The 25,795-nt window shown below is 40.9% G+C and overlaps 1 protein-coding gene and 1 pseudogene across 2 annotated transcripts; both read left to right on the top strand.

The window, feature by feature from the left end:
- Positions 1 to 56: 56 nt before the first annotated feature.
- BROX (BRO1 domain and CAAX motif containing) lies at positions 57 to 22,591 on the top strand. Of its 2 annotated transcripts, none has more exons than XM_019465696.2 (13): positions 57 to 424; positions 2,925 to 3,041; positions 6,740 to 6,846; positions 7,200 to 7,296; positions 9,596 to 9,691; positions 10,785 to 10,857; positions 12,507 to 12,612; positions 13,311 to 13,400; positions 15,362 to 15,447; positions 17,607 to 17,688; positions 17,997 to 18,147; positions 19,056 to 19,215; positions 20,465 to 22,591. In XM_019465696.2, the coding sequence occupies exons 2-13, from the start codon at positions 2,941 to 2,943 to the stop codon at positions 20,549 to 20,551; spliced, it is 1,236 nt and encodes a 411-aa protein (XP_019321241.1). In that variant the 5' UTR covers positions 57 to 424; positions 2,925 to 2,940; the 3' UTR covers positions 20,552 to 22,591. The 2 variants fall into 2 exon arrangements, with proteins under 2 accessions (XP_019321241.1, XP_019321242.1); XM_019465697.2 differs by lacking the exon at positions 57 to 424 and adding an exon at positions 799 to 905.
- Positions 8,437 to 8,537, top strand: LOC128778970 (U6 spliceosomal RNA; annotated as a pseudogene).
- Positions 22,592 to 25,795: the final 3,204 nt, after the last annotated feature.

Genomic DNA, 25,795 nt, shown 5'->3' with positions numbered 1-25,795 from the left:
GGCCGCCCCGCCGAGGCGCCGCCCCCGAGGCCCCGCCCCGCGTTAGGTTGAGGCCGCCCCGCTCCCCCGAGGGCCGCCATCGCTATTGCGGCCTTCTTCCTCGGGTTTCGAGGCCCGGCCGCCTCCTCTCTTCCTCTAGGGAGAAGAGAACTGCAACTCATGAAGAAAGAGTGGGGAAGAGCAGCTAGGACGGGGCTGAGGAACGGAGAGTTCTGAGGGGGCCGCGACACGCGGCGCCTCCGCCCCTAAGCGGCGAGCACTGCCGCCTCGGTAGCTGTCATGGCGGCCCGGGCCACGTGACTCCGGCTCTGCGCAGGCCTGGTTCGGCAGCCTCAGCTCCCCGCCTCCCTCTGTCTCGTTTTCGGACTCGGACATTGCCTTTCTTCCATCAGGAGGACTGCTGCACAGACTCCCGACGAATCCAGTAAGTTTGTCATGAGAATGGGCGTTTCCCAGAAATACCCCTACCCCTGGCGTTAACCTGGAGTCCCAAGCGATAGGGTCACCTCCCCGCCCTTTACACGCGTTTTGCAGTCTCCATAGACTCCCGGATAGGGATCTAAAAAAGTCTTCTACTGCCTTGAAACAACTGAAAGGGAGAAAATGAATGTTGGCTCTGCGAATAAATCGTATTCGTATTCGACAGTATCGCCGAATCCCTTTGCCCGCGTCTCCACTGGCAACCGAGGACCTTACACACTAAATGGGCGCTTGTTCCGCTGTGGTCCGCCCGCCTGTCCCGGGTGGAGAGCATCGGCTTTCCACAAAAATGCCTGTTCCGATGAGGGACTCCGAGGGTTGGCGCCTGCGCAAGGTCGCCGCAAGCCTCTACGGGACGGGCTGGGGAGGAAGAGGCTGGGTGGTAAACAGGAAGTGGGCGCTCCGAGCTCGGGGGCGGTGCTCAGGTAGGTTCCTCTGGGGGCCCGGGCCTCGCGAGTGGGGGTCTCCTTTCAGTGACCCAAGGCGGTGGCGGTGGCAGCGTCTAACCGGCCGTTTTGCTGGTGGCTCTGAGAGTACCCTTGCACCTGCGGGTGGGCGTGTCCCTGTGCTATCCACCCTCCGAGTTCCTGAAAACAGGAATGGCAGGTCTCCAAAGGGGCAAGATGGGGCCGGGCCGAGAATACAGTACTTACCCTCTTCGTTCCTGAAGTAAAGATACACAGAACTGCAGACATTTTCATCCAGGCAGTGGAAGGCCGCCTGAAAAGAGTATTAGCCAATTTGCTGTCACAAAATCAAGTGTATTGTGTGCCTTTGCCTCCAGAAAGCTTGATTTACATGCACGTACATGCTGTATTCATTTACTTGTAAAGTTGGTATACGGGGCTATTGTTTAGAGGGTTTTATATACATTTTTAAAGGAGCTCGTTAAATGTTTTGAGCAAGGGAACTTGCTCAGTTTTTCATTGAGCATACAATGCACTGAATATCTGGTTTTGTCGTGAATAGGTAAATATTTTAAGGGAGGTGCTCAAGGAGGTATTTCATATACTGTTCAGCCCACGGAAATTTTTCCCTAGTAAGAAAAGTCAACCAACAACATTGTATAGTGTCTTGCAGTTAATTACACCTTATCAGAATTTCTTGTCTGTTGGTTCCGGTAATCTAATCGCCACATTTAAGTGTTCAGTTAGGCCTTCTGTATTTGCATTATCTACCCAAGGACTTTTAGGCCACTGACGTGCTGTTTTTTGTTTGTTCTTGTTTTTTTGTTTTTGTTTTTGTTTTTTTTTACCAAAAAGGAGTGGAACTTAATTTTTTTTAATGTTTTATTTTATTTTTGAGAGCAAGACAGAGCATGAGTGGGGGAGGTGCAGAGAGTGAGAGGGAAACACAGAATCTGAAGCAGGCTCCAGGCTCTGAGCCATCAGCACAGAGCCCGATGCAGGGCTCCAACCCATGAACAACGAGTTTATTCCCTAAGCTGATGTCAGATGCTTAACCGGCTGAGCCACCCAGGTGCCCTGGAACCTCATTTTTTTAAGTTGGCATTTTACTTAGGTAGTTTTTCAAATATTTTGGGTTTTATAGAATGGAAGTTATTGATCAAGTATTGTGGGTTTTCTTTTTTAATGAAAATACAGATGCTTATTAGCTATTTCACGGAAAGGGTATTTATCATAGAGACATGTGCTGTAACTAATTAATTGGCATAAGCAGTACTGTGTTGGAAATAGTTCATTTAAAACCTATTTACTTTAACCTTAGCAGTCTAAATAAAAATAAAGGTCATTATTTATACCTGTTTTGTAAATTACAGTCTCGTCCTGTGACCTCCTTACTTGCATCTATCCAACCACATTCCAGTACTTTGCTATTCAAAAGGGTGGTCTGGGGACCAGTAGCATTGGCATCTCAGGTCCTACCCTAGACTGTTGAATTAGAATCAACATTTTAACAAGACCCACCTTCTCCCCATGCTAAGGTGACTTTTATAAAGCACATTAAAATTTAAACATTACTGCTCCAGTATATTTAACATTGGCCATTAACTGTGGACAAATTTCCAAGTGCTAAGTTTTTACAGGCCTGATCTGAACATAGACTACAATAAATAGGGGGCGCCTGGGTGGCTCAGTTGATTGAGTGTCCCACTCTCGATTTTGGCTCAGGATCCCAGGGTCGGGGGGTCGAGCCCCGCATTGGGCTCCATGCTAAGCCTGAAGCCTGCTTAAGATTCTCTCCCACTACCCCCACTTGCATGCAGTCTCTCTCTCTAAAATATAGAGTACAATAAATAGACATTACAACAAGATTCACTCATGTCAATAAAGCATTTTATTTATATATGCATATGCTTCATATATATATATACTTTAAAAATATATGCATATGTTTTTAGTAAACCTTTAATTATTTTTATACTGTTTACGTTATTAAATGTTTTATGTTTAATTTTTATACACTTCCTTTTTTGTTTATAGGAAACATCTGGAGAAAATGACACATTGGTTTCATAGGAACCCATTAAAAGCCACAGCTCCTGTCGCTTTTAACTACTATGGTGTAGCTGCTGGCCCTCCTGCTTCAAAAATATGCAGGTTAGTTTTAGTTAATCTCAATAACTACTGATTGAGCCACTTTTGGATACAAGGTACTTTTTTAGGTTCTGTATTGAACGGGCAATACAGAAATATGTAATACATTGTCCCTGTCTTTAGACGACTTCTAAACTTATAAACAATGTGTGAAGACTTAAATCACAGATTATTTAAACTTTGGCAGTCATCTAAGCTGTGGTCCGTAATTTTAGATCAGTGAATCCCAGAGAGGCTAAACCAATCACAATGAAGGAGTTAAGCTACATGTTACAGAAGTACAAGAGACTCCACAAAGTTGATGTTAATATATATAGATGTTAATTAGCCAGTAGTAGATTAATTAGCTATCTGGTTAATTAGCCAGATAGTAGATTCATGGAGTTCTGATCAGGGAGAGATCCTGATGACCTAGAATGGGCTTTAGGGTGTTCATATAGGAGAAAGGGCTTGAGTTGGGGTTTAAATAAATCATATGCCAGTTCATGGGTTGGCAAACTGTCCTGTAGGTTTGTCCCACTGCCTGTTTTATAAATAAAGTTTTATTGGAACAGAGCCATGTCCCCTCACCCCATTTATTTACATATTATTCTGGCTGCATTTGGCTGCTTTCCTCTATAACAGCAGAGTGGTAATATCAGCAGAGACTTTATGACCCACAAAACATTATAGAAAAGGTTTGCTGATACTTGATTTAGATTGTGAGAAGGGACAAGAGAAAAGCATTTCTGTCAGGAACACTTTTATTCTAGGGATAGTGAGTAGAGCAGTTTGGAACAAAAGAAAGAGATGCAAAAGATACTTCAAAGGAGGAGTAAACTGGCCAGGTATCTGATTTGCTCTGGGAAGTTGAAAAGGATTCTGTCTGTATGAAACACAGAACCTAGACGATCAAGACCTTGATGGCACCAGTAATGGAAAGTTGAGAGTGTTGCTGCTTTTTCTGGAAAGTAATTAGAGCACAAGGTGGGAAAACTGGCTTATTAGTCTAGATCAGAGGTCATCAAACTTTTTCTGTCAAGAGCTAAATAGTAAACATTTTAGGTTTTGTGGGGTCATATATAGCTGCTGTTGCATATTCTTTTTAAAATCTTTCTGTTTTTTATTTTTTTTCTTAAGTAACCTCTCCACCCAACGTGGGGCTCGAACTCATGACCCCGAGATCAAGAATCGCATACTCTACCAACTGAGCCAGCCAGGCTCCCCTGTTGCATATTCTTTGTTGATTTTTGCAAACACAAGTGGTGGGCAGTACAGAAACAAGTTAGAGGCTGTAGTTTGCCAACCCCTGATCCTAGACTCCCAGAGGCTGGTCCCAGCTTACCTGTTTTACCTGTAGCATGAGTCTCTTAACTTCTTTGGGTCTAATTATTCATCTGTAAAATGAACAGCCTAAATTAGATGTTTATAAGGTACATTTTTCTGAAATTCTATAATTTTAAAGTGAACGTAACTTTACTCAGCTGGGTTGCAAATGATGATTGAGTGCCTGCTTGGAAATAGCTAGCAAACTATTTGAGTCTAGGCCTTAAGAATTCTTTTTTCCCCCCTAGTCTGGGAATTACTCCTGCCTAGCTTCTAGTTAAATAACTCAACAGTGACACATTAGTAAGGTAGACCATCCCATCTCTCGTTAGTTGTATATAGTTGTTGGTATATGCTTTCTTGGAATAAGCCTTCATGGAGCTGATACCAAAGAGTAAACATTCCATCTAGACCATTTAAGATCAAGTCTGCACTGTCCTCTAAACATCACTGCTACATCACACCTCTTGTAAATCTTAAAATATTTTAAATGTTAGTATTCTTTCACTCAACAAAGAACCTTGAGTACGTGCTTTATCCTAGGCACCTTTTAAGTTCTGGACATACAGTCCCTAGTCCCTCAGTGCTTACAATTTAAGTGTAGTCTTTCATTAGTCATTTATATACAAATGTCTTCAGTCATTGTCCCTTTAATACGATTTCTGAACCCTCACTAAGCAAGTTACCTTCTGAAATTAGATGTGGAACTGGAACCTGACCAAGCTGCATCTGGTGGATGTAGATCTCCAATTGGATACAAAGTTAAGACCTCAGAGAGAAAAGCAAAAAGCCAAAGACTAAACATTGTTGAAGGTGGGAATAGAAAGGGGACATGTCCGGGGCGCATGGGTGGCTCAGTCTAGGTTAAGCTTCCTACTCTTGGTTTCAGTTCAGGGTTTTGTGGGTTCGAGCCCCGTGTTGGGCTCTGCGCTGGCTGTGCAGAATCTGCCTGGGATTCTCTCTCCCGCTTTCTCTGCCCCTTCCCCACTTGGGCTGTCTCTTTCAAAATAAATAAGCACTTTAAAAAAAAGGGGGAGGGCGGGGGGACATGTAAAAAAAAAAAAAGTAGAAGGCACTTCTAGAGATAAGAGGAAATCCTGGAATATTTTGTGTTAGTAGAATAAAGGGAAAAGAGATTTCAAGAAGGAAATGGCGTGGAGCTTGAACCCATGAACTGTGAGAGATCATGACCTGAGCCGAAACCAAGAGTTGGGCGCTTAACCTACTGAACCACCCAGGTGCCCCTAGAATGCAATTCAAAAGTAGAGTTTCCTACTTGGGGCGCCTGGGTGGCTTCTGATACCAGCTCAGGTCATGATCTTGCAGTTGTGAGATCAAGCCCTGCATTGGATGCCATGCTGAGTGTGAAGCTTGCTTAGGGTTCTCTTTCTCCCTCTCTCTGCTCCCCCCACTCCCCCTGCCCAAAGTTAAATAAATAAACTTTTAAAGAAATCGTCCTTTAAAAGAAATAAAAACAGGGTTTCCTACTTAATAAAGTATATTGAGATCATGTCTAGTTTTGAAAAGTAAGGAGATACTAGAATTGCGTAAACATTGTTAAATTTCTATTTTTCAAAAAACTTGCATTGTGAACTGGTCTATTTAATTTACTAATTCTTGATTCCTTTCTCCCATCTTAAATGCCTGTGTTTATTTGATGTTTTTAAATTTTTTTTTAACGTTTATTTATTTTTGAGAGAGACAGAGGGAGAGCAGGAAGGGGCAGAGAGGGAGACACAATCTGAAGCAGGCTCCAGGCTCCAGGCTCCGAGCTGTCATCACAGAGCCTGATAGGAGGCTTGAACTCAAGAACCACAAGATCGTGACCTGAGCTGAAGTCGGATGCTTAACCAACTGAGCCACCCAGGCGGTGTTTTTTGATGTTTTTTAATGTTTTATTTATTTTTGACAGAGAGAGAGAGACAGAGCATGAGCAGGGGAGGGTCAGAGAGAGAGGGAGACACAGAATCCGAAGCAGGCTCCAGGCTCTGAGCCGTCAGCACAGAGCCCGACGCGGGGCTCGAACTCACAGACCGCGAGATCATGACCTGAGCCGAAGTCGGACGCTCACCCGACTGAGCCACCCAGGCGCCCCTTTTGATGTTTTTTAAAATATAAAATGTATATTTTTATTACATAATTGTATACATGACTTGCCCCTTGGATTGGACTGAGTTTATTTTAGTACAACTTTTAAAACAATTGTTACCAGAAATTTCACTTACCCCCAGTGTTAGTACTAATTAAATTCATTCCTGTGTACTCTTAGTCATACCTTAGAGTAGGGTGGGTGTGTGTGTGGTATTTTAAAGCTTTTACCATTGAAACTTTTAATCCACTTTAACATAGATTCATCATAATTCATGACTTAATTTACTCTTTCTGTCTCTCATAAGTGACTTGAGATCATCCAGAGCACGACTGCTTGAACTCTTCACTGATTTGAGCTGTAATCCAGAAATGATGAAGAACGCAGCAGATTCCTATTTTTCACTTTTACAAGGTTAGTTATTTATAGGAACTTCAAAGTTTTTGAAAAACAACTATGCGGAAGTTCACATTTAATTCTTAGACTTTACAAATCTGAATAGTCTAGTCTTCTAGTCTGTATTCTTTGGTATATTTGGGTTTCAGAAACATGAGAATGTAAGGGCAGTATTGGTCTTTCTAATGTTTTGAAAAGTAAATGTGTACATATTTCATATTATGTTACCTTAGAAGGAGATGTGAGATCTAAAAAGGGAGGGGTGGCAAGGTCTTTTCTACAGGTATCTGGAAAAGTCATTATCTGAAAAAAGTTTCTAAACAGAATACCTGATATTCCTTCTAAAACTAAAAGGCTGTACCTTTTTATAGGTTTCATAAATTCCTTGGATGAATCTACCCAAGAAAGCAAGTTACGATATATTCAAAATTTCAAGTGGACTGATACATTACAAGGACAGGTTCCAAGGTAGGTAGTGCGGACAGTACTAAATGGAAGCCATTTTTGTAACTATTTGGCCAGTGGTTAACCCATTGCCTCTGTATCTGAAGAAATAGAACATAGATCTGATCAGCATTTTCTCCTATCGGGAAGCTGGTTAAAAACGTTTGACCTGAACTCTTAATATACTCAATTAAGTAAAAATCTAAATTATTTCTCCTGGATCAAATCTGTGAGACAATCCATACGAATATTACCCAGAATTCAACAGTCTTAGCTGTATTAATAATATGCAAAGAATGGTTTGGGAATTTGGAATCCAAATCTTTTGCCTACCTTTAAGCAGAGCAGAATTTTGATTTTTATCTAGTTTTCTTTTCTGATGGGTACTTCAGATACCTTTGGTCAATCTCTTTCTATTTGTCCCGGGTTCTACCCCAGCTCCATACCCTTTTGAGTCATAGTTTTATTTTTTTCCTAATTTTTCTTCACTGTTTCTTCTCTTTTAAAAAATTTCCTCTCAAAACTTTCTCATCACACTCTTGAAACTAATCAGAACAGATCTATTTATAACAGGAACCAGATCATAATGGTGCTAATTTTTTATTGAACTTTTTTTTTTTTTTTTTTTTAGCACCATTGTGTTGTTTAAGTGGCCATATTATCTTGATCTCAGTTTGCTGTAGAAAACTGTATAAAGGCAGAAGGGAAGGAAATGGAGATTGCTGAGGGGCCCAGGGCAGCCATGGCAGTGGCAGGAGTGTGGACTCAGGCGCTGTGTCAGGTCTTGTACTGTGTGAATGCCTGCTTCTTCACATCAGATCATGACCTGAGCCAAAATCAAGAGTTGGATGCTTAAGCAACTGAGCCACCCAGGTGCACCTCTCTTATTATTTAAAGGTAAACTAATAAATTAGATATGCCTACTAGATCGCCAGATGTAATTCATTTGAATGTTCTGAATGCTGAAAAGAATAAGGTTTTAAACTGTGCATTAAATTTTTTTTCAGTGGGGTAAAACGGTTTTAAGAGTTTGTTCATGGAGCGGGGGAGCTGGCTGGCTCATTTGGTAGAGCGTGCAACTCTTGATCTTGGGGTCATGAATTCAAGCCCCACGTTGGGCCTAGAGCTTACTTTAAAAAAAAGAAAAATTATAAATTTTGTTTAGTGCTCACTTCAGCACATATACTGAAATTGGAACAGTACAGAGATCAGCATGGCCCTTGCTCAAGGATGACACACGAATTTGTGAAACATTCCATTAAAAAAAAAGTGTCAATATTTTGTATGTTACGTTAAACAGGATATCACAAGTTATTTTTGAATGACTAATGTTTTATAACACTCCCCCTTTTTTTTAATCTAAAAAACTTCCCTTTCTCTGTTCCTTTAATGATGGTGGCAACAGTTAAATAGAAAATAACAAAGTGGAATCACAATTCTAGTTTCTTTTTGGCTCATTTTTCTATATGTTAGTATTATGTGTATAAAATAAGGGTATTGCTTCTGTTTTCATCATTTGAGACAGATGAAGAATTTCCAGGGTCTTTTCAGAACAATAGTGATTTAAAAAATTGGCGTTACCTTATTTGCTTTAGTAAGCCCTTGTCATCTTCTTTGTGTCATATTTAGTAATAGAATCTGAAGGAATATGCTTGTTTTTAAGACCTTTTTCTTTGTGGTGCATGTACTGATAGGCTTGGCATTCAGTGTCTTTACCAGTTTCACTTCTGTTTGGCTTTTTGACCTCCTTGATTTCTTTTTACAAACCATGTGCTCCATCATGCTAGGTGGGTCACTGCTCTCAGAAAAATGTTGATCCTTCTTGTGCCTTTAATAGCATCATTCCCTCACCTGGGATGTCCTTCTGCTTCCCTTCCCACCATCTTTCAAGGCACAATTCAGAGACTGTCTATACCATGAAACCTTCTTGAATCATTCTAGCCTGAAGCAGTGTCTCCTCTGAATTCCATTTTTTAAAAAATGTGGTATAAGAACCACCCACTCCAGAGTCAACTGGTTACTTACTGAAAGTGTAGATTCTGGGCCCCTCTCAGACTTTCTGATTCTCTGGAGTTAAGTCCCCCAAATTTATATTTTTAAAACTACTCTGTGTACAGTAACCTTTGAGAACCTACTATTCACATGTTTACTATCATGAAGTACATAGTGGGCTATTGTTTTTAGTCATTAATCATAAGGACTGTTTTCTTCATTTTTCCAATTAGCATATAGTTTTTATAATTTTGAGTTCAACGTACAATAGGCTTCATATAGAGATGTGTCAGTAATTGACAGAAGTTAATGAACATGTTTATAATTCTAGTGCCCAGCAGGATGCTGTTTTTGAATTAATATCCATGGGATTTAATGTAGCTTTATGGTATACCAAATATGCTTCAAGACTGGCTGGAAAAGAAAAGTAAGTCTAAAGGGGAGGGTTATATGCATATGTGTTATTTTTTCAAGTATATGGAGTTTCATTATTAAAAAGTCTAAGCTACTGATAAAAAGTACCACTTCTGTTCACTGCAAGGTTGCCTCATAATGTTAGTGTTTTAAGTGTCAGAATTATGGAGCCCAGTGTTGGAAAGAAAAATTAATCTTGTCAGAGGTCTTATCTAAATGAAACCCTATACCAAGAAAAGGAAAAAATTGAATATTGGACTGCATAAAAGTACCATAAATAAAGTTAAAAACAAATGACAGATGGTCAAAAAAATCGTAATGCATGTGACAAATTGTTTTTGTAACGGAAAATAAAGAGGAAAGGAAAAGATCAACAAATCAATTGAAAATAAGTGAAGACATGAACAGGCAGCTCCTAGAAAAAGAAATACAAAGATAAGTATGTGAAAAATGTTTTGAAGGATTAAAGAATTGTGACATGAAATAAGATGCAGTTTTTATAATAGAAGTGGATGTCAGCAATATGAAACTGGCAACTATGAGCTGTGGTACATGTGAACATGTGTATAATATGCAGCTATTTCAAAATAAAGTTGAATTGTCAGGGCGCGTGGTTGGCTTAGTAGAGCACGTGACTCTTGATCTCAGGGCTGTGCATTAGAATCCCATGTTGGGTGTAGACATTACTTAAAAATAAAATCTTAAAAAATAAAGTTGAATTGTACGTGCTGTCGTAAAATTATGTCTAAAGTAATTTAGATGATTAAAATGAGCAGAATAGTGAATATTGTGTGTGTGCGTTTTTTTAAGTGTGTGCATGCACCAAGTGTAGAATATTTTGAACTTGTTTAATGCACAGAACATTATCTGGAAGGAAAAACTAGACCTATAGATAGAGTCTTTCTTTTTTTTAATTTGTAGTATCTTCTCTGGATATTTTTCATGTGCATTTGTTCCTTTTTTAATTGTCAAATCAGATTTTTTAAAAGGGAGACTAGTGGTGAGAAACAAATGACTAATTTGGTTTTATGATTAATTCACTAGTCGTTGGTTTTAATACAAGAAACAGGATTCATCCTCTAACTGATGTAATCACTGTCTTTAAGCATAACCGAAGATGAAGCAAAAGAAGTCCATCGAAGCCTAAAAATTGCAGCGGGGATTTTTAAACATTTAAAGGTAAAGTAATATGACAGTAAAATGTATTCCTCATGCTTTAATTCTTGATTAAATTTTCTTCCTTTGGGGGCCGGAGGAAAGAATTATTTCACTATGTAAAAAGAATCTACTGTATGTCCTGTTTTTCTTATGTTAAGTACTTTGTTGATGAGTGCAGCCAGTTACAGAATCTCACATGTCTTCATTTCAGAGAGTCATCAGTGAATTTTGTTTTTTATTTTTATTTTTTAAAGTTTTTGTTTAAGTAATCTCAGTACCCAACGTGGGGCTTGAACTCAGGACCGCAAGATCAAGAGTCACATGCTCAGGGCATCTGGGTGGTTCAGTTGGTGGAGTGTCTGACTCTTGATTTTGGTTCAGGTTGTGATCACCGTGTACTGGGATTGAGCCCTGCATCGAGCTTTGCATTGGTCATGGAGCCTGCATGAGCTGCTTTCTTTCTCTCTGTCTCCCTCGCTTGTGCTCTCTCTTGCTAGAGTCACATGTTCTTTTGACTGAGCTAGTCACACACCCTATCAGTGACTTTTACGATTGGAAAACTCAAGCTGTAATCACCTGTGTCTTTGGAAAAGACAGGAGAAAACAAAGTACACACATGATGGTTCTTACCATCTGGGTGCAGCAGTTGCCGGGATAGTCATGGTCCTGCAAAACTGAACTTCTGAGTGTATTCTCTGTATCTCAGTGAAAATGTTGAAGGGCAGTCAGCCTGCACTCATTATATTAAATTGCCTGGAGCTGTGATGGAAATTAGAGAAAAGACTAATGTATTTAGTAATCAGGATTACCCCCACTTCATTCTAATTAAACTGATATTTACTGAACGCCTTCCAGAGGCCAATGATGGGCTCTCTAATGATAAAATAGGATGCAGGGGGCGCCTGGGTGGCTCAGTTGGTTAAGCACCCAGATGTTGATTTCTCTCTTGGTTGTGAGATTGAGCATTGCGTCTACACAGTGCAGAGCTTGCTTGGGATTCATTCTCTCTCTCTCTCTCTCTCTCTCTCTCTCTCCCTGCCCCCCTCCCTCCCTCCCTCTCCCTCCCCCATCTCTCTCCCCCCTCTCCATCCCCCCTCCCCCCAGCTCATGCTCTCAAAATAAACAAACATTAAAAAAAAAATGTCTTTACAGTAATTAAAAACCTGTGATCCTGAGTTATCTATTAAATTATAGACTTCTTTAGACTCTGCTATTATTAATGAGTGAATAATTCTAGCCATCATGCAAAAGAGAACTTTGGTTACTGTTTCAGTTAAACATTTTCTAAGATGAAAATACGACCTGCATATCTAAGCTATGTATTTTGGCCCAAAGTTTGCAGAAGTTTATGAGAAGCTCTAAGTTTTGGTATACAGGAGCTTTTATTCTCTATAAGCTTAATATCGCTCCTCTTTACACAATTTTGCTGTCCGGAATTTTTCTTTTTTTTTTTTTTTCCCCCCTTCAAGACTTTTATTTTAAACACTGTGGCGCTTGAACTCATAACCCCGAGATCAGGGATTGCATGCTCTACTGCTGCCAGCCAGATACCCCTGAGTTTCTGATAAATCCCCAAATTGAATGTCTAATAACTTCCATTTTGTTTATCTGTAACAATTGGGTTAAAATAAAACTTGGCTTCTTTATTTTTGTTTCTCTTTCTCTCTCAGGAAAGTCATATCCCAAAGCTCATTACACCTGTAGAGAAGGGGAGGGATTTAGAGGCACGGCTCCTGGAAGCTTATGTTGTCCAGTGTCAGGCAGAAGCTCAAGAAGGTATCCTAAATATTGTAAGATTTTGCTTTTTTTTTTTTTTTTTTTGAAGAAATCTCTACTGGCATCTAATTCTTTCTTTTTAATCAGAATTAGCTGAATTTGAGTTTCACATCTTGAGAAATTTCTAGTGAGGAATAATTTCACTGTCAGCATTTGCCTTCATGCATGGTTTATAGGAAAAGGCCTTGCAGTTTAATGGATCTTTTAAGAAGGATTTTAATTTCATGCCATTTCTGACAGCAACAGATGAATTATGTAGCTCCTCTTTTCCTGATCTCCCTTGCTCATTTCTTTTTCTCTTCCACTGTTTGCCTTGCCTTTCTTCACCTTTCAGTGTCAGGAAATAAATGAAGACTTGTAAAAGCAACAAAGAAACTTTGTAGGGTTTTTGTTTTTCTTTCAAATTCCAGTGCCCTGGAGGGATTCGTTTTCCTCTGACATGCTACTTTGTAGTAGTAGTTTTTTGTGATCTAGTAATTAGCTAGTGATTTAAAGAAATAGTGTCAGAACCAGCAAGCTTATTAGTGTTTTCTGTTTCTGTTTGCACTTTCTGTAACTTACTTTTCATGTTAAAATTCTTGACAAATTGTGTTAAAATGCCAAATAGATTGTTGGGATGGCTTTTGCCATTACAGTTAACTTAGTATGAATGCAAGTGAACTTAATTATGCGTTCACTTTGCTGTGCTTTGGTGACAGTAACAATCGCTCGAGCAATTGAACTGAAACACGCGCCTGGCCTAATTGCTGCACTGGCGTATGAAACGGCCAACTTCTATCAAAAAGCTGGTGAGTTTATAATTCTCTTGTTGTATTTTTAGTCTTTAGATGTTCAGATTAAGCTCATGGTTTAATAGGGAATAAGCAAAACAAAAAGATTCTCTAGGTTATTTCTTCATTTGTAAAACTGGAATAATGTCTACATTATTTTATTAATCTTGGTCAAAAGAATGAGAGCTGTTCACGGTTAATATGCTGCATAACTGTTAATGGAGAAGCCAGTGTTACAGTTCTTAACCAGTTATATGTAATAATTACACAGGTGTTTTAGTTTTGAAGTTTTTTGGGGTCTTTATAATAACCTTATGGTTGTCATGAAACCAAACTCCAGAGAATTAATATAACTAACCTATAATTTAACTGTTAGCAGGCTGGGAAGTTAGGACTAGAACTCAGGTCTTCTCAGTAGCCTGTTATTCTTTTCATTCACTTATTCAGGAAACATGCATTTATTTTTGTTTATGGGGTGGTTACTACTCTAGTTGCTAGCTATACAAAGATCAGTGTATAGACAGAGTCACATCTAGGGAAGGAAACAAACCTGTAACCACATTATAATAGCATAAGATAAGATGTGACTACAGCAGTGAAATGAAAACCTCAAGGATCCAGGCATGCTAGAGGAGGCTTTCTATGAGAAGGTGGTGTTTGGGCCTTATTTTGAAATATAAATAGAAGTTTTGAGTTTGCTAGGAAGCTTCAGCATATGGGAAAAGTAGAACATTCTATATAGTATGTACAGAGATAAGAAAGAATTTGGCACATTCTGGGACCTTTAAACAGATGCTCTTAGCTGAGGCACAGGATGAGTGATAGGAGAAAAAGTTAGGAAAGTTTGCACGTGTGAGATCATGAATTGGTTTGTAGCCTTAGAAGTTTGGCTTTTATTTGGTAGATCATGGGGACCTGTGAAAAGGTATAAAGCAAATCTGTTTTGATTGGATTTGAATTTAGAAAAGCTCTATAGGGGCACCTGGGTGACACAGTTGGTTGAGCCTCCAACTTCAGCTCAGGTCATGATCTCACAGTTCCTGAGTTCAAGCCCCACATCAGGCTCACTGCTCTCAGCACAGAGCCCGTATTGGATTCTCTGTCCCCCTGTCTCTGCCCCTCCCCCACTTGTACTCTTTCAAAAATAAACAAAATGTTTAAAAAAAAAAAAGAGGGGCGCCTGGGTGGCTTGGTCGGTTAAGCGTCCGACTTCGGCTCAGGCCATGATCTCACGGTCCATGAGTTCAAGCCCCGCGTCGGGCTCTGTGCTGACAGCTCAGAGCCTGGAGCCTGTTTCAGATTCTGTGTCTCCCTGTCTCTCTGCTCCTCCCCTGTTCATGCTCTGTCTCTCTCTGTCTCAAAAATAAATAAAAACGTTAAAAAAAAAAAATTAAAAAAAAAAAGATCCCTATAATTGCAGGATGAGAAATGGGCTTGTGAGGTGAAGGCTGACTCCACTTAGTGTTAAGGAAGAAGGGATCGTAGTCTGTGGAGGAAGGGACAGAAGCTTTGACAAAACAGAGAAGTAGGGAGCAGAGGACAAATGGATGAGAGAGAAGTTGGCAGGATGTGAATGTGCGTGTTAGGGAAGGTTCAGCCTGGGGCGATGGACCAGGAAGGAGCGTGTCTGCTGCTGACTGGGGTTACCACACTATGCAGTTTGCTATATTATATAACGAAAGGAAAAAGTGTAACAGTGTAATTTATATTTTTCTTAAAGTTCTATTTTTATCATTATTTTAAGCCTAAGTTGCATTACCTATCAAAGGAGGTGACAGGGTATTCAAACAGTCTTATTATGTAGTTAAAGTGTAGTTACGGGAAAATCACTTTAAAGCAAAGTTTTTTTTAGAAAATATGTAAATGCTTGAGTTTTAGACTTGAATGGCATTCTGCTTTTAGCATCTGAACACATGAACTAAAAATCTTCTAGTGAATCGGGGTGAAATTATATTTTGCTTTTTAAAATGTAACTTTAGATCATGCTTTATCCAGTTTGGAGCCTGCATACTCTGCTAAATGGAGAAAATATCTTCACTTGAAAATGTGTTTCTACACGGCTTATGTAAGTACTGATAACCTGAAAACCAGTGTCAATTTACTGTCTTTCTAGCCCCGTGCTTGCTAGGTCTGTCATTTTGTAAATTAGCATTGCATAAATAATGGAAAGCTGTCCAATGTTTACCGACAGCCAGTGCAACTCTTGTGAGCTGAGGTGGGTAGAAAGAGACGACGGAGAATTGTAGCACTGGGTTATAGTGATGGAATTACTATTTGATTCAAACCCACTTTTTATTATTATTTATTATTATTTCTTTAATTTTTATTTATTTTTGAGAGAGAGAGAGTGTGAGCAGGGGTGGGGCAGAAAGAGAGGGAGACAGAATCGGAAGCAGGCTCCAGGCTCCGAGCTGTCAGCAGAGCCTAACACGGGGCTCGAACTCACAAACTGCAAGATCATGACCTGAACCAAAGTTGAATGCTTAACCAACTAAGGCAGGCCCCCTAAAACCCACTTCTTTTTAAAGTTTATTTATTTTATTTATATATTTATGTGTGTTTATGTAAATATAAAATTAATATATAAATATATTTATGTCTATATTTATAAAGTTTACTTTTTTATCTTGAGAGAGAGAGGGAGAAAATAAGTGGGGGAGGGGCAGAGAGAGAGGGAGAGAGAACCCCAAGCAGGCTCCATGTGTCAGCACCAAGCCAAACCATGAGATCTTGCCCTGAGCTGAGACCAAGAATTGGACGCTTAACCAACTGAAGCACCCAGGTGCCCCTCAAACCCACTTTTAAGCTGGAACCTTCTGTATACTTAATGAGAATTCTCTCCTTTCATCTTATACATTGAAGAAGGTATTTACTGATCCTGATCTTAAGGCATACCACATGACATATCCCCTCAGTCTGTGAAGAAACCTTAATAAGCACTCTTTTAGAAGTTACTTACCAGTTTCTTCCACCCACCAAACAAACTTACTTGTTTGTTGGTTAGAATATCATGTGAGAGATAATCAAACACCTTTTTCAGACCCGGGTAGATACTTTTATTTCTTCTACCTTGGGATCTGTTTTCCGGCATACAGCGTTGGACCATGTGCAATGCTTGGGTTTGATACAGACATTTAGAGTGAGCATGTTCTTTTTCAGGCTAATAACCTTTCTCTTGAAACCTGTTTAGTTATTATTAACCTTAGAATCCTCCCTCCCTGTCCCTCTGCATTAGCACAGTAATTTCCCTCCTTTATCTGCAGTGCCCAAATCTTAAAAACCAATTTCATTATTGAAAAGTACTTTTGGGGCTCCCAGGTGGCTCAGTTGGTTGAGAGTCTGATGTTGGCTCAGGTCATGACCTTGTGGTTCGTGAGTTCTAGCCGCGCCTTGGGCTCGCTGCTGTCATGGAAGAGCCCACTTCAGGTCTCCTGTCCCCCTCTTTCTCTGTCCCTTCCCTGCTTGCGCTCTCACTCAAAAATAAATAAATCTTGGGGCGCCTGGGTGGCTCAGTCGGTTGAGTGTCCGACTTTGGCTCAGGGCATGATCTCGCAGCCCGTGAGTTCGAGCCCCGCGTCAGGCTCTCTGCGGACAGCTCAGAGCCTGGAGCCTGCTTCCGATTCTGTGTCTCCCTCTCTCTCTGACCCTCCCCCGTTCATGCTCTGTCTCTCTCTGTCTCAAAAATAAATAAACGTTAAAAAAAAAATTTTTTTTTTTTTTAAATAAATAAATAAATCTTAAAAAAAGAAAAAAGCACAAACACTAAATTTTGCGGGGCGTCTGGGTGGCTCAGTTGGTTAAGCATCCAGCTCTTGATTTTGGCTCAGGTCATGATCCCAGCCCAGGATCCTTGAATCGAGCCCCGCGTTGGGCTCCACGCTGAGCATGGAGCCTGCTTGGGATTGGAATTCTCTTTCTATCCCTCTGCTCCTCTCCCCCACTCACGTTCTCTCTCCAAAATAAAAATATACATATGTTAAAAGAAAATCCTTTTTCCTCTCACCCCATGGTTAGAAGGTTAGTTTGGTTCAAAGCGTGACATAATCCCACTTGTTTTATACTAGCAGAGATTGGGGGAAGCTTATTCAAGTAAAGAAATGTAAGGGATGGCATTGATATTCAAACAGTGGACGAAGGTCCACTTCATCTGATGCATTTATAAAACAATGATAGCAGAAGGCATCGTTTGGGGAGAGAATGAATAAGAATTTGTTTCTTTATCAGGCTTACTGTTATCATGGTCAGACTTTGTTGGCTAGTGATAAATGTGGCGAAGCAATCCGGTCTCTCCAAGAAGCAGAAAAATGTAAGTATTGCTGCCAGAATATTAACGCCCTTCTTAAACACAGAAGTTTTATCATGAAAGAAATAGGCAGTTAAAAGAGATTTTGGCTGAGTTCATGAAAGAGGATGGGAACGCAAGTGAGGAACTGGAGAGAGAGAAACAACGTTTCAAAAACCAGAAAACATGTAGAAAACAGCCCCCTTCCCTTACTCTATTACTGGTATCGCTGTCACACTAGGTAAGGAGCAGAAAAGTTGCTATCATCTCTGACTTATAGCTTCCTTAGTATAAACAATAAGCAGATGATTTTATATCCCTTTCACCTGCAGTTTATGCAAAGGCAGAAGTACTGTGCAAAGAATATGGAGAAACCAAGGGACCTGGGCCAACGGTCAGACCCTCAGGACACTTGTTCTTTCGGAAGCTCGGAAATCTTGTGACGAACACCCTAGAGAAGTGTCAGAGAGAGAATGGGTTCATGTGAGTACAGCTTGGTGTTTTGGCAGTACGAATGCTAGTGTGTGTATCTACAGTCACAGCGTTTAAATAGCAATACTGTTGTCACAGCCTCCCAGTTAGTCTCTGCCCCACTTTGTGTCACATTGCACTCAACTCGAATTTTCTCTTTAAATTGGTGGTAAAGTTCCCTCCTGTTGGGCCTCACTTCATCCTGCTTCTGATACATATAAAAGCAGATGTTACAATATCCTGCTTCTGATACATATAAAAGCAGATGTTACAATTTTATCATAGGTTATTAACAAAGAGCTCACTTACAGTGTCTCAGTTTTCTCTTCTTCGTTTCCCTGGTGTTTCTTCCCTGCGAGTTATATGGAGCTTCTCTATATGGAGCTTCTCTGCTGCTCTCACGTGGGCATCCCGCCCTGCTCACAGCCACCTGTAAAGCAGGGAAATGGGTTTTCTGTCCATCCTGCCTAGTCCTGTCAAGCAGTTTTCCACTGTGAGGTCAGCATTGTTCAAACTGCAGATGACCATCTATGTAGATGGGTAGAATCTGTTTTGTCCCTGTTTTTTCTCTTTACAGTCTGCCCCTTAACATTGCCGCACCTGGTCATACCGAGCCCTTTTACTTCGTCAAATATGCCTAGTATAACTTGCCTCACCCGTTTTGGAAAGCATTCCTGAACCGCCCTCTTCCCCCGACAGCATGTTCTCACGGCATGCGATGTCCGTCAGAGCTTCTGTTACGTTGCATTGTAGGGGACAGGTTTCCTGACTGTCTCATCTACTCATGCACGCCGCATGAGGCAGGAGAATCTTCTCTGTCCTATCATTAAATGGTCTCTTTCTCGCACAGGGCCTTGAACACAATAGCCGCTCAAGTAGTTAATGAATGAATGAATTGCTGTTTAAATTGCTTTTTGCAGTTACTTTCAAAAAATTCCAACAGAAGCCCCACAGCTGGAACTCAAAGCAAATTACGGTCTCGTAGAGCCTGTACCTTTTGAATTCCCTCCGACAAGTGCACAATGGACACCGGAAACGCTGGCCTCGTTTGATCTCACCAAAAGACCCAAGGATGACAGTGTACGAGACTGGCTTTTTTCCGTTTGTTCACAGAGGTTTAAAAAGAGAATTCAGAGTTAGCATTTTGTTATTTTTCTCTACTTAAGTAGATCTAGATATATACACATATGTATCTTTGTCTAAATGTTAAGTTAGCTAACTGCAGTGTTGGTGTGATGTGTGTTGTTGAATTGTGTCAGAGATTCCATCTCTAGGCCTTAATTATCTTCTGATTTCTTACATAATTGAGGCTGTTTTCAACACATTATCTTGCCTTTTTACAACTTATCAGAGCCTCCTTTAGGAACAGTGTGGGAGAAGAAGTCTAAGGATGGATGGTTTATCCATGTTTATATTGCTATAGCAATATACTCTTTTTGATTTAGCTGCTGCAGGTCATTTGAAGATTTGACCTTATTTCAACGTTCCATGAAATCATCCAGGGGTAAAATAAGGCTGCTTTTATTCATTTATATCTAAGTACATGTTGGCGTACTAAATCAAAGATGAGATTAAGTGGGAAATTTATGGTCTGACTGCCCGAAGAGGAGGGGTCTGTGAAAAATAGGGAATGGGAATTAATTTGCAGCCATAGCTCCTTCCTTGACATTGGGTTTTTATATAATTTCCTACCCATTCTGAAACCATTAGTACTTAAAATGACTGTCTTTTTATCCTGGTCAGCCTCTAAAATAATGCGATAAGAAGTAGCCTGTTCCTGTCCTGAGATATTTTCACACTTACGAGTTCCACATGCATAGACTCATCACTCAGTTTCTCTGTCCTCAGAAAGAGTGCAAGCACCATTAGCTTGATGTTTGCCTGCCTAGGTTTTCATCTTCACTGAAGCGTTGCTTTCTGATTACTTCTTAAATTGAATTGATATGTAGCATTTGGAAAAGCTTTGTTAATTTCAGCGTTGGGTAATTTAATACAACATCTTTAAAAAGCCTAAGGTGGGGGCGCCTGGGTGGCTCAGTCAGTCAAGCGTCCGACTGTGGCTCGGGTCAGGATCTCACGGTTCGTGAGTTCGAGCCCCGTGTCGGACTCTGTACTGCTGGCTCAGAGCCTGGAGCCTGCCTTGGATTCTGTGTCTCCCCCTCCCCCGCTCACGCTCTGTCTCTGTCTCTCTCTCTCAAAAATAAAATAAACATAAAAAAAATTAAAAGTAAAGATAAATAAAAATGAAAAATCTAAGGTGGAAAAGATCTAGTGTTTGTTTTCCAAATCTTAGTTTATTATGTACTTAAAACTGTGTTTTTCTCCCTAGACCAAACCCAAAGCAGAAGAAGCAGTGAAGCCTGTCAGAGAACCAGATACCAGACCTCAGAAGGACACGGGATGTTCCATCTCCTAAAATACACTGATAAAATGTGCACTACGAATTTCTCTATAGTAGATAAGATAAACCCTGGGACTTCAGTCCGTATTTCTTAAAAGGTTTTCTCTGAAGCCCGTAGAATGATTTAGTACATTCGGAGGGAATCTGCCTTCAGTTTATTTGTTCTTGATTTTTAATAGAGTAGAGATGTTTCATGCTTTGTTTCCAAACCCTTTTTAATCAGGACAACATGTAAAAGATTTTACTGTGCCCCTCAAGGGCGTATTTGGGGGCTGGGCTTTTTTTTCTTCAAAGTCTGGGTTGTAGTAAGTTTCAGGTTAATCTAGGCCAGAAACACGTGGCATCAGGTATGTTTTTCTGTCTTCACACACAAAAAGTTTTATTTTCCTTCCTCTTACCTGATACCAGAAGAATGACAGGAGTTGGTTTTTAACAGTTTTCTTCCTCTTACCATTATGTTGTCACACAGACTTGTGTTCTCTTCAGATCCCTTCCATTTGCAAGAAGCTATAATTTGTTCCAAAAAATCAGTGTTTATAGGTATTTTGAGACCATTTAAGAACTTCTGTTCTGGTAGCCCTGCACTTTATTTCAGCTTCAATAAACCTGCAGTGATTTTTACAAGTACTTTTTCTAATGGGTTTTTTACTTCGAGGACAGAACTTTGTGACAGCTCTTCATGTTCCCGTGTGAGAGAACACAATGAAACGTTTTTGCAGAAGTCAGGTATTTCACGATGTAAAGAAAAAACATCAAACCTAAGCGAGATAGGTTGTCCTGAATGACACTGCTAGCTCTACTTGTTGGTCACAGACGTTACGGTAAGATGCCTTCGTTACTGATTTCAGTGTGCGTTATTTCTATATGGTCTTCTAATTTACACATCCTATCAGAATCGTACTGCTTTAGGCCAAAGGCCATAGCAAAAACAAGAGCAAACATATAGTATGAACTTAAAATCAGCTTGTAATATTTGAAACAGTTTAGCGTGTACACACACTTGGGAAATAGCGGATGCATGCTGCTTTAACAAAAGTCACACGTCTGTAGTATTATCTTGTTTGATTATTCTTCCGGGGCGTTAGCTAATTTTCCTATTACAAATGACAGATTGGTTCGCTTAATAGAAATAGTGTATATTGAGAGCTTACTACGTGCCCGGCACTCTGCTCAACACTTATGTAGGTGAACCATTGACTCCACGTGGTAGCCCTGTGACAGATAAGTGAAATCTGCATAAGGTGTTAAAATAGGAATAAACATTTCATGGTGAAGAATAAAGAGATTATTCCTGTCTGAATCAGTATTGTGTGCAAAGAATTACTTAAGTTGTAGTTTTCACTCTTGAAAACTACAAAGAATCAGAGTTTTTTTTAATATACGGAAATGCTAATAACTACTCTATACCATTTAATATTTGAAACTGCAGTTTCTAGAATAAGTGGAGTAATAACTGGACTTTTAACTTTATTTTGCTGTCTACAGAAACATACTTTAATGAAATTTCACTGTATATTACATGACACTACAAAATCACTCGTCTGGTTGCTGTTTGCCATTTATGGGCAAAACTTTAAACTTGTGCCAGCTTGTTCTTCTCGGCCTCGTAGGACCTATTTATCTTGGGTACTCTAGTACTCATTAACCTAGTTGCTAAATTTTCACATTGACACTTGGGGGTTATACTACCATATATGGAATGAAAACATGTCATATGTTCAGTGCTTTTGTAAAATGCAGGAAATACTGGTATTACTTTAAATCAATAATTGGCAACTTCGACATGAGCAAGTAAGAAATATTGTGTTGACTGAGCAAAAGTGACACTTTGTGACTAAAATACCCCATTATATATCTTCTTTGAAGTGACGTTGGAAATTTGGGAAGTTGACACGTCAAGCAGCTGCATGAAGGTTGTAGAGGGTGTAACTTTGTGTTAAGTGTTGCGTATACTTTCGTCCTTCGTTTAAACTGGATAATGACCGCCAACAAAAGTGTTGTTTGTATAATGCGTTACCTTTTTATTTATGAAAATAAAAGTAATTTTACTTATAATTTCATTGGGATTTTGTTTTTCGATAAACATTTTTACTTATTAAACCAGTTACCATTAATACAATGCAAAAACCCTAATTCTTCACAGTAAAGTTTTAAAATGACACACATTTGTGTTGTTTTACGCTACATGAGTTCATTAAATATTCAACGCTGCTCAGTCTGTTTGGCTTTTATTTCTGTTTCTTGGTACTTAGCGCCACTGAATGGCAAAGTGGGATCGGAGTTGGCCTGTGTCTCCCTTCCTCAGCACAGTCCAGCACCATGCAGTTGTGGACTGTGGTAGACTCGGCTGGAGAGCCCGTTGTGGCTGCGCTGTGCTCTGTAGAAAGCTGTCCTTTGGAAAGTTGACGTGGGTTTCCAGTACTGTATAAATGTACTGAGAAATACAACCCCATTCAGAAATGGTGCCTCGTTTTCCAGGGTGTGCTTTACAAAATCACACATTTCCTACCTCTTTTAACATGTGCGTGAAAATAAACTTGGCAATGTCACGTGGGTTACCGTAATTTTGTGTTGACGGACTTGTGATACTTGAGTAATTTGCTCAGCATTTACATTTTTATTTTAAAAAACAGTTTAGTAGCAAACTAAAGGGACTCAAACAAGGGGAGCCTACTCTGAACTGTAGAACGAAAACCCACTTATACAATATAAGGCCACCGATACTGCGTCAATGCAGTTCAGTGTATCCAATGCCTTTGCTGTGCTTGAGGTGGGTGTAAGTTCATAGTGTCAATCAGAGTGCCCCCCCCCCCACCCCCCCCGCCACCCGCCCCGGAGAAAATGTTCACCAGTGGCTTGAGTTTTATTCCCTAGAGCTTCATAGTAGTTTGCCTCAAGCTACTGGTCTCAGGCTTCTAGGGCCAGCTGGGCAGGGCCTAAGGTGGCCGGAGCTCCCAGGCTGGTCACCTGGGAATTTCAGAGAATTCCCACCATCACCTGCCACGATGTAGAAAAAGTTGAGAAATGCCTTGATGGCAGGGGCACGTCAGTGATGTTCCTCTTTTTTTCTTCTTTATTTATTTAGAGCGAGAGAGCGCAAGCAGGGAAGGGGCAGAGAGGGAGGAAGAGAGAGAATCCCAAGCAGGCTCCACACTCAGGCTCAGGGCAGAGCAGAGCCAAACGCGGGGCTCGATCTCACGACTCTGAGATTATGACCTGAGCTGAAATCAAGAGTGCGGCGCTTAACCTACTGAGCCACCCAGGTGCCCCAGTGATGTCACTCTTGTCCACAGTGACTGGGTGCATGCATGCGGTTTAATACTGAAAATAAAGATCTAATAATCCTGCCAGGTAATGTTCTGACAGCAGTTCCCCTGGGGAGCAGAGGTCTGCAAATGCGTGCGTTCATTTATTCATATTTCACATCTCTCCTCAGTCCACATAATTCCTCACTCAACCCTGCCCGCTCCCTGGCCAGTTTCCTCAGGTGAACCAGCGTGGAGAAGTTGGTAGAGAAGACTGCTGCCTGCAGGGGGGGGGGCTTTGGATGCTCCATCCCTGCTTGACCTTCAGAGCACCTCGTGGGGGAGGGGAAGGCGGAAGCTGGGAGCACCCACAGTGGCCCAGTTAGCTGGGTGTGTGTGTGTGTGTGTGTGTGTGTGTGTGTGTGTGTGTGTGTGTAATTCCCGGTGCTGCTGCTTTGTTGCCTTTTAATCTGGTTCATTTGAAAACCTGTTTTCATAAACGAAAACTGAAAGAAATGTAGGAAATTTTAGGTGCGATATCTTTCTGAAGCTCAATGCCAAGATGTAGAACTCGTGTGTGATTTTGCTGGTACGGATTCCAATGCCGTGTGTCAGTGAAGGAGTTGATGAAAATGAAATGAATAATGTGCAAATGTAGTGAGAAAAATGTGAAACAAAAGGCAGCCATTTTAGCATCAGAAATAGAGACAACTACAAGCCTGTTCTCTCCTTAGTTTTCCAATCTATTACATAATACCTTCCCTCACCCATTAAAATGATCTAAACGTATGGTTCATTTATTAAGCAAATACTGAGTGTCAGCCTTGTCTCAGGTAGTGTAGGGGCAGGAGGCACAGCGGGAAACACACAGGTAAAGCCCCTCCCACTCTGGCCAGAGGACAGGCAGGGGAGGGAAGGAGGCGGGAGACAGGCAAAATCAGAGTTTGTGCAAGGTGTAAGTGCTCAGGAGAAAAACTAGTAGCATGTTGAGTGGTGGTGGTGGTGAAGGGGACAGGAAGGTGCCTTGAGAGAGAAGAGTTCAAAGTCTGTGGGAGGAAGGACTAGTCCTGGGAACCACAGCTACAGGGTCCTTGTAGGGGGAGAGTCTGTGGTCAGGGAACCATAACGTGAAGGCCAGTGTGTTGAGCGTGGTGAGCGGCGGTCGGCACGAAATGAGATCAGAGAAGTATCGAGAGCCAGATGGACAGCCTTGCAGGCTATTGCAGGGACTTGGGCTTCCTCCGTCCCCCACTGCGCCTTCCCACAGGTGCCATATGAACCCCTTGCAGATTCTTTTTTAATGCTCTTTTTTTTTTTTTTTTATTTTATTTATTTTTGAGAGATGGAGAGGGACAGAACGTGAGGGGGGTGGGGCGCACAGAGAGAGACACACACACACAGAATCTGAAACAGGTTCCAGGCTCGGAGCTGTCAGCACAGAGCCCAATGCGGGGCTTGAACTCTGGGACTGTGAGATCATGACCTGAGCTGAAGTCGGCCGCTTAACCGACCGAGCCACCCAGGGACCCCAAACCCCTTGTGGATTTTAAGCAGAGTGACATGATCTGATTCTACAACTCTGGCTGCCTTCTTGAGTATAGACTGTAGGGGGACAGATAGAAGGCCACGGCCACAATCTAGGCGAGAGATGATGGCTTAGACCAGGGTGGAGTGGTCATACGAGGATTCCACAAATATCCAAGAGGATTTCCTGATGGATTTAATGGGGGGTGTGGCTAAAGGAAAAGAATCAAGAATGACGCCAAGGACTCTGGTCAAACTACTGGAAGAATAGAATTGCCATTTATTGACATGGAAAGACTGCTGGAGGAGGTACGAGTATGTGTCTGGGGGAGGGGTATGCAGGAAGAAGGGTACACTGGAAGTGTGAGCAAAGATTTAGGCACATCAGGACCGAGATGTCTATTAGACACCCAAGAAGCAATGTTGAGTAGACAGTAGGATCTCTGAATTTGAGATTCAAGGAAAAGTCTGACCTGGAGATAAAATTATT

Source organism: Panthera pardus, unplaced genomic scaffold, assembly GCF_024362965.1.
Source record: "Panthera pardus isolate Hobbes unplaced genomic scaffold, ASM2436296v1 HiC_scaffold_21, whole genome shotgun sequence".
Classification (NCBI taxonomy): domain Eukaryota; kingdom Metazoa; phylum Chordata; class Mammalia; order Carnivora; family Felidae; genus Panthera; species Panthera pardus.
Note: the sequence above shows the minus strand (reverse complement) of the source record. Positions and strands in the feature narration are given on the sequence as shown.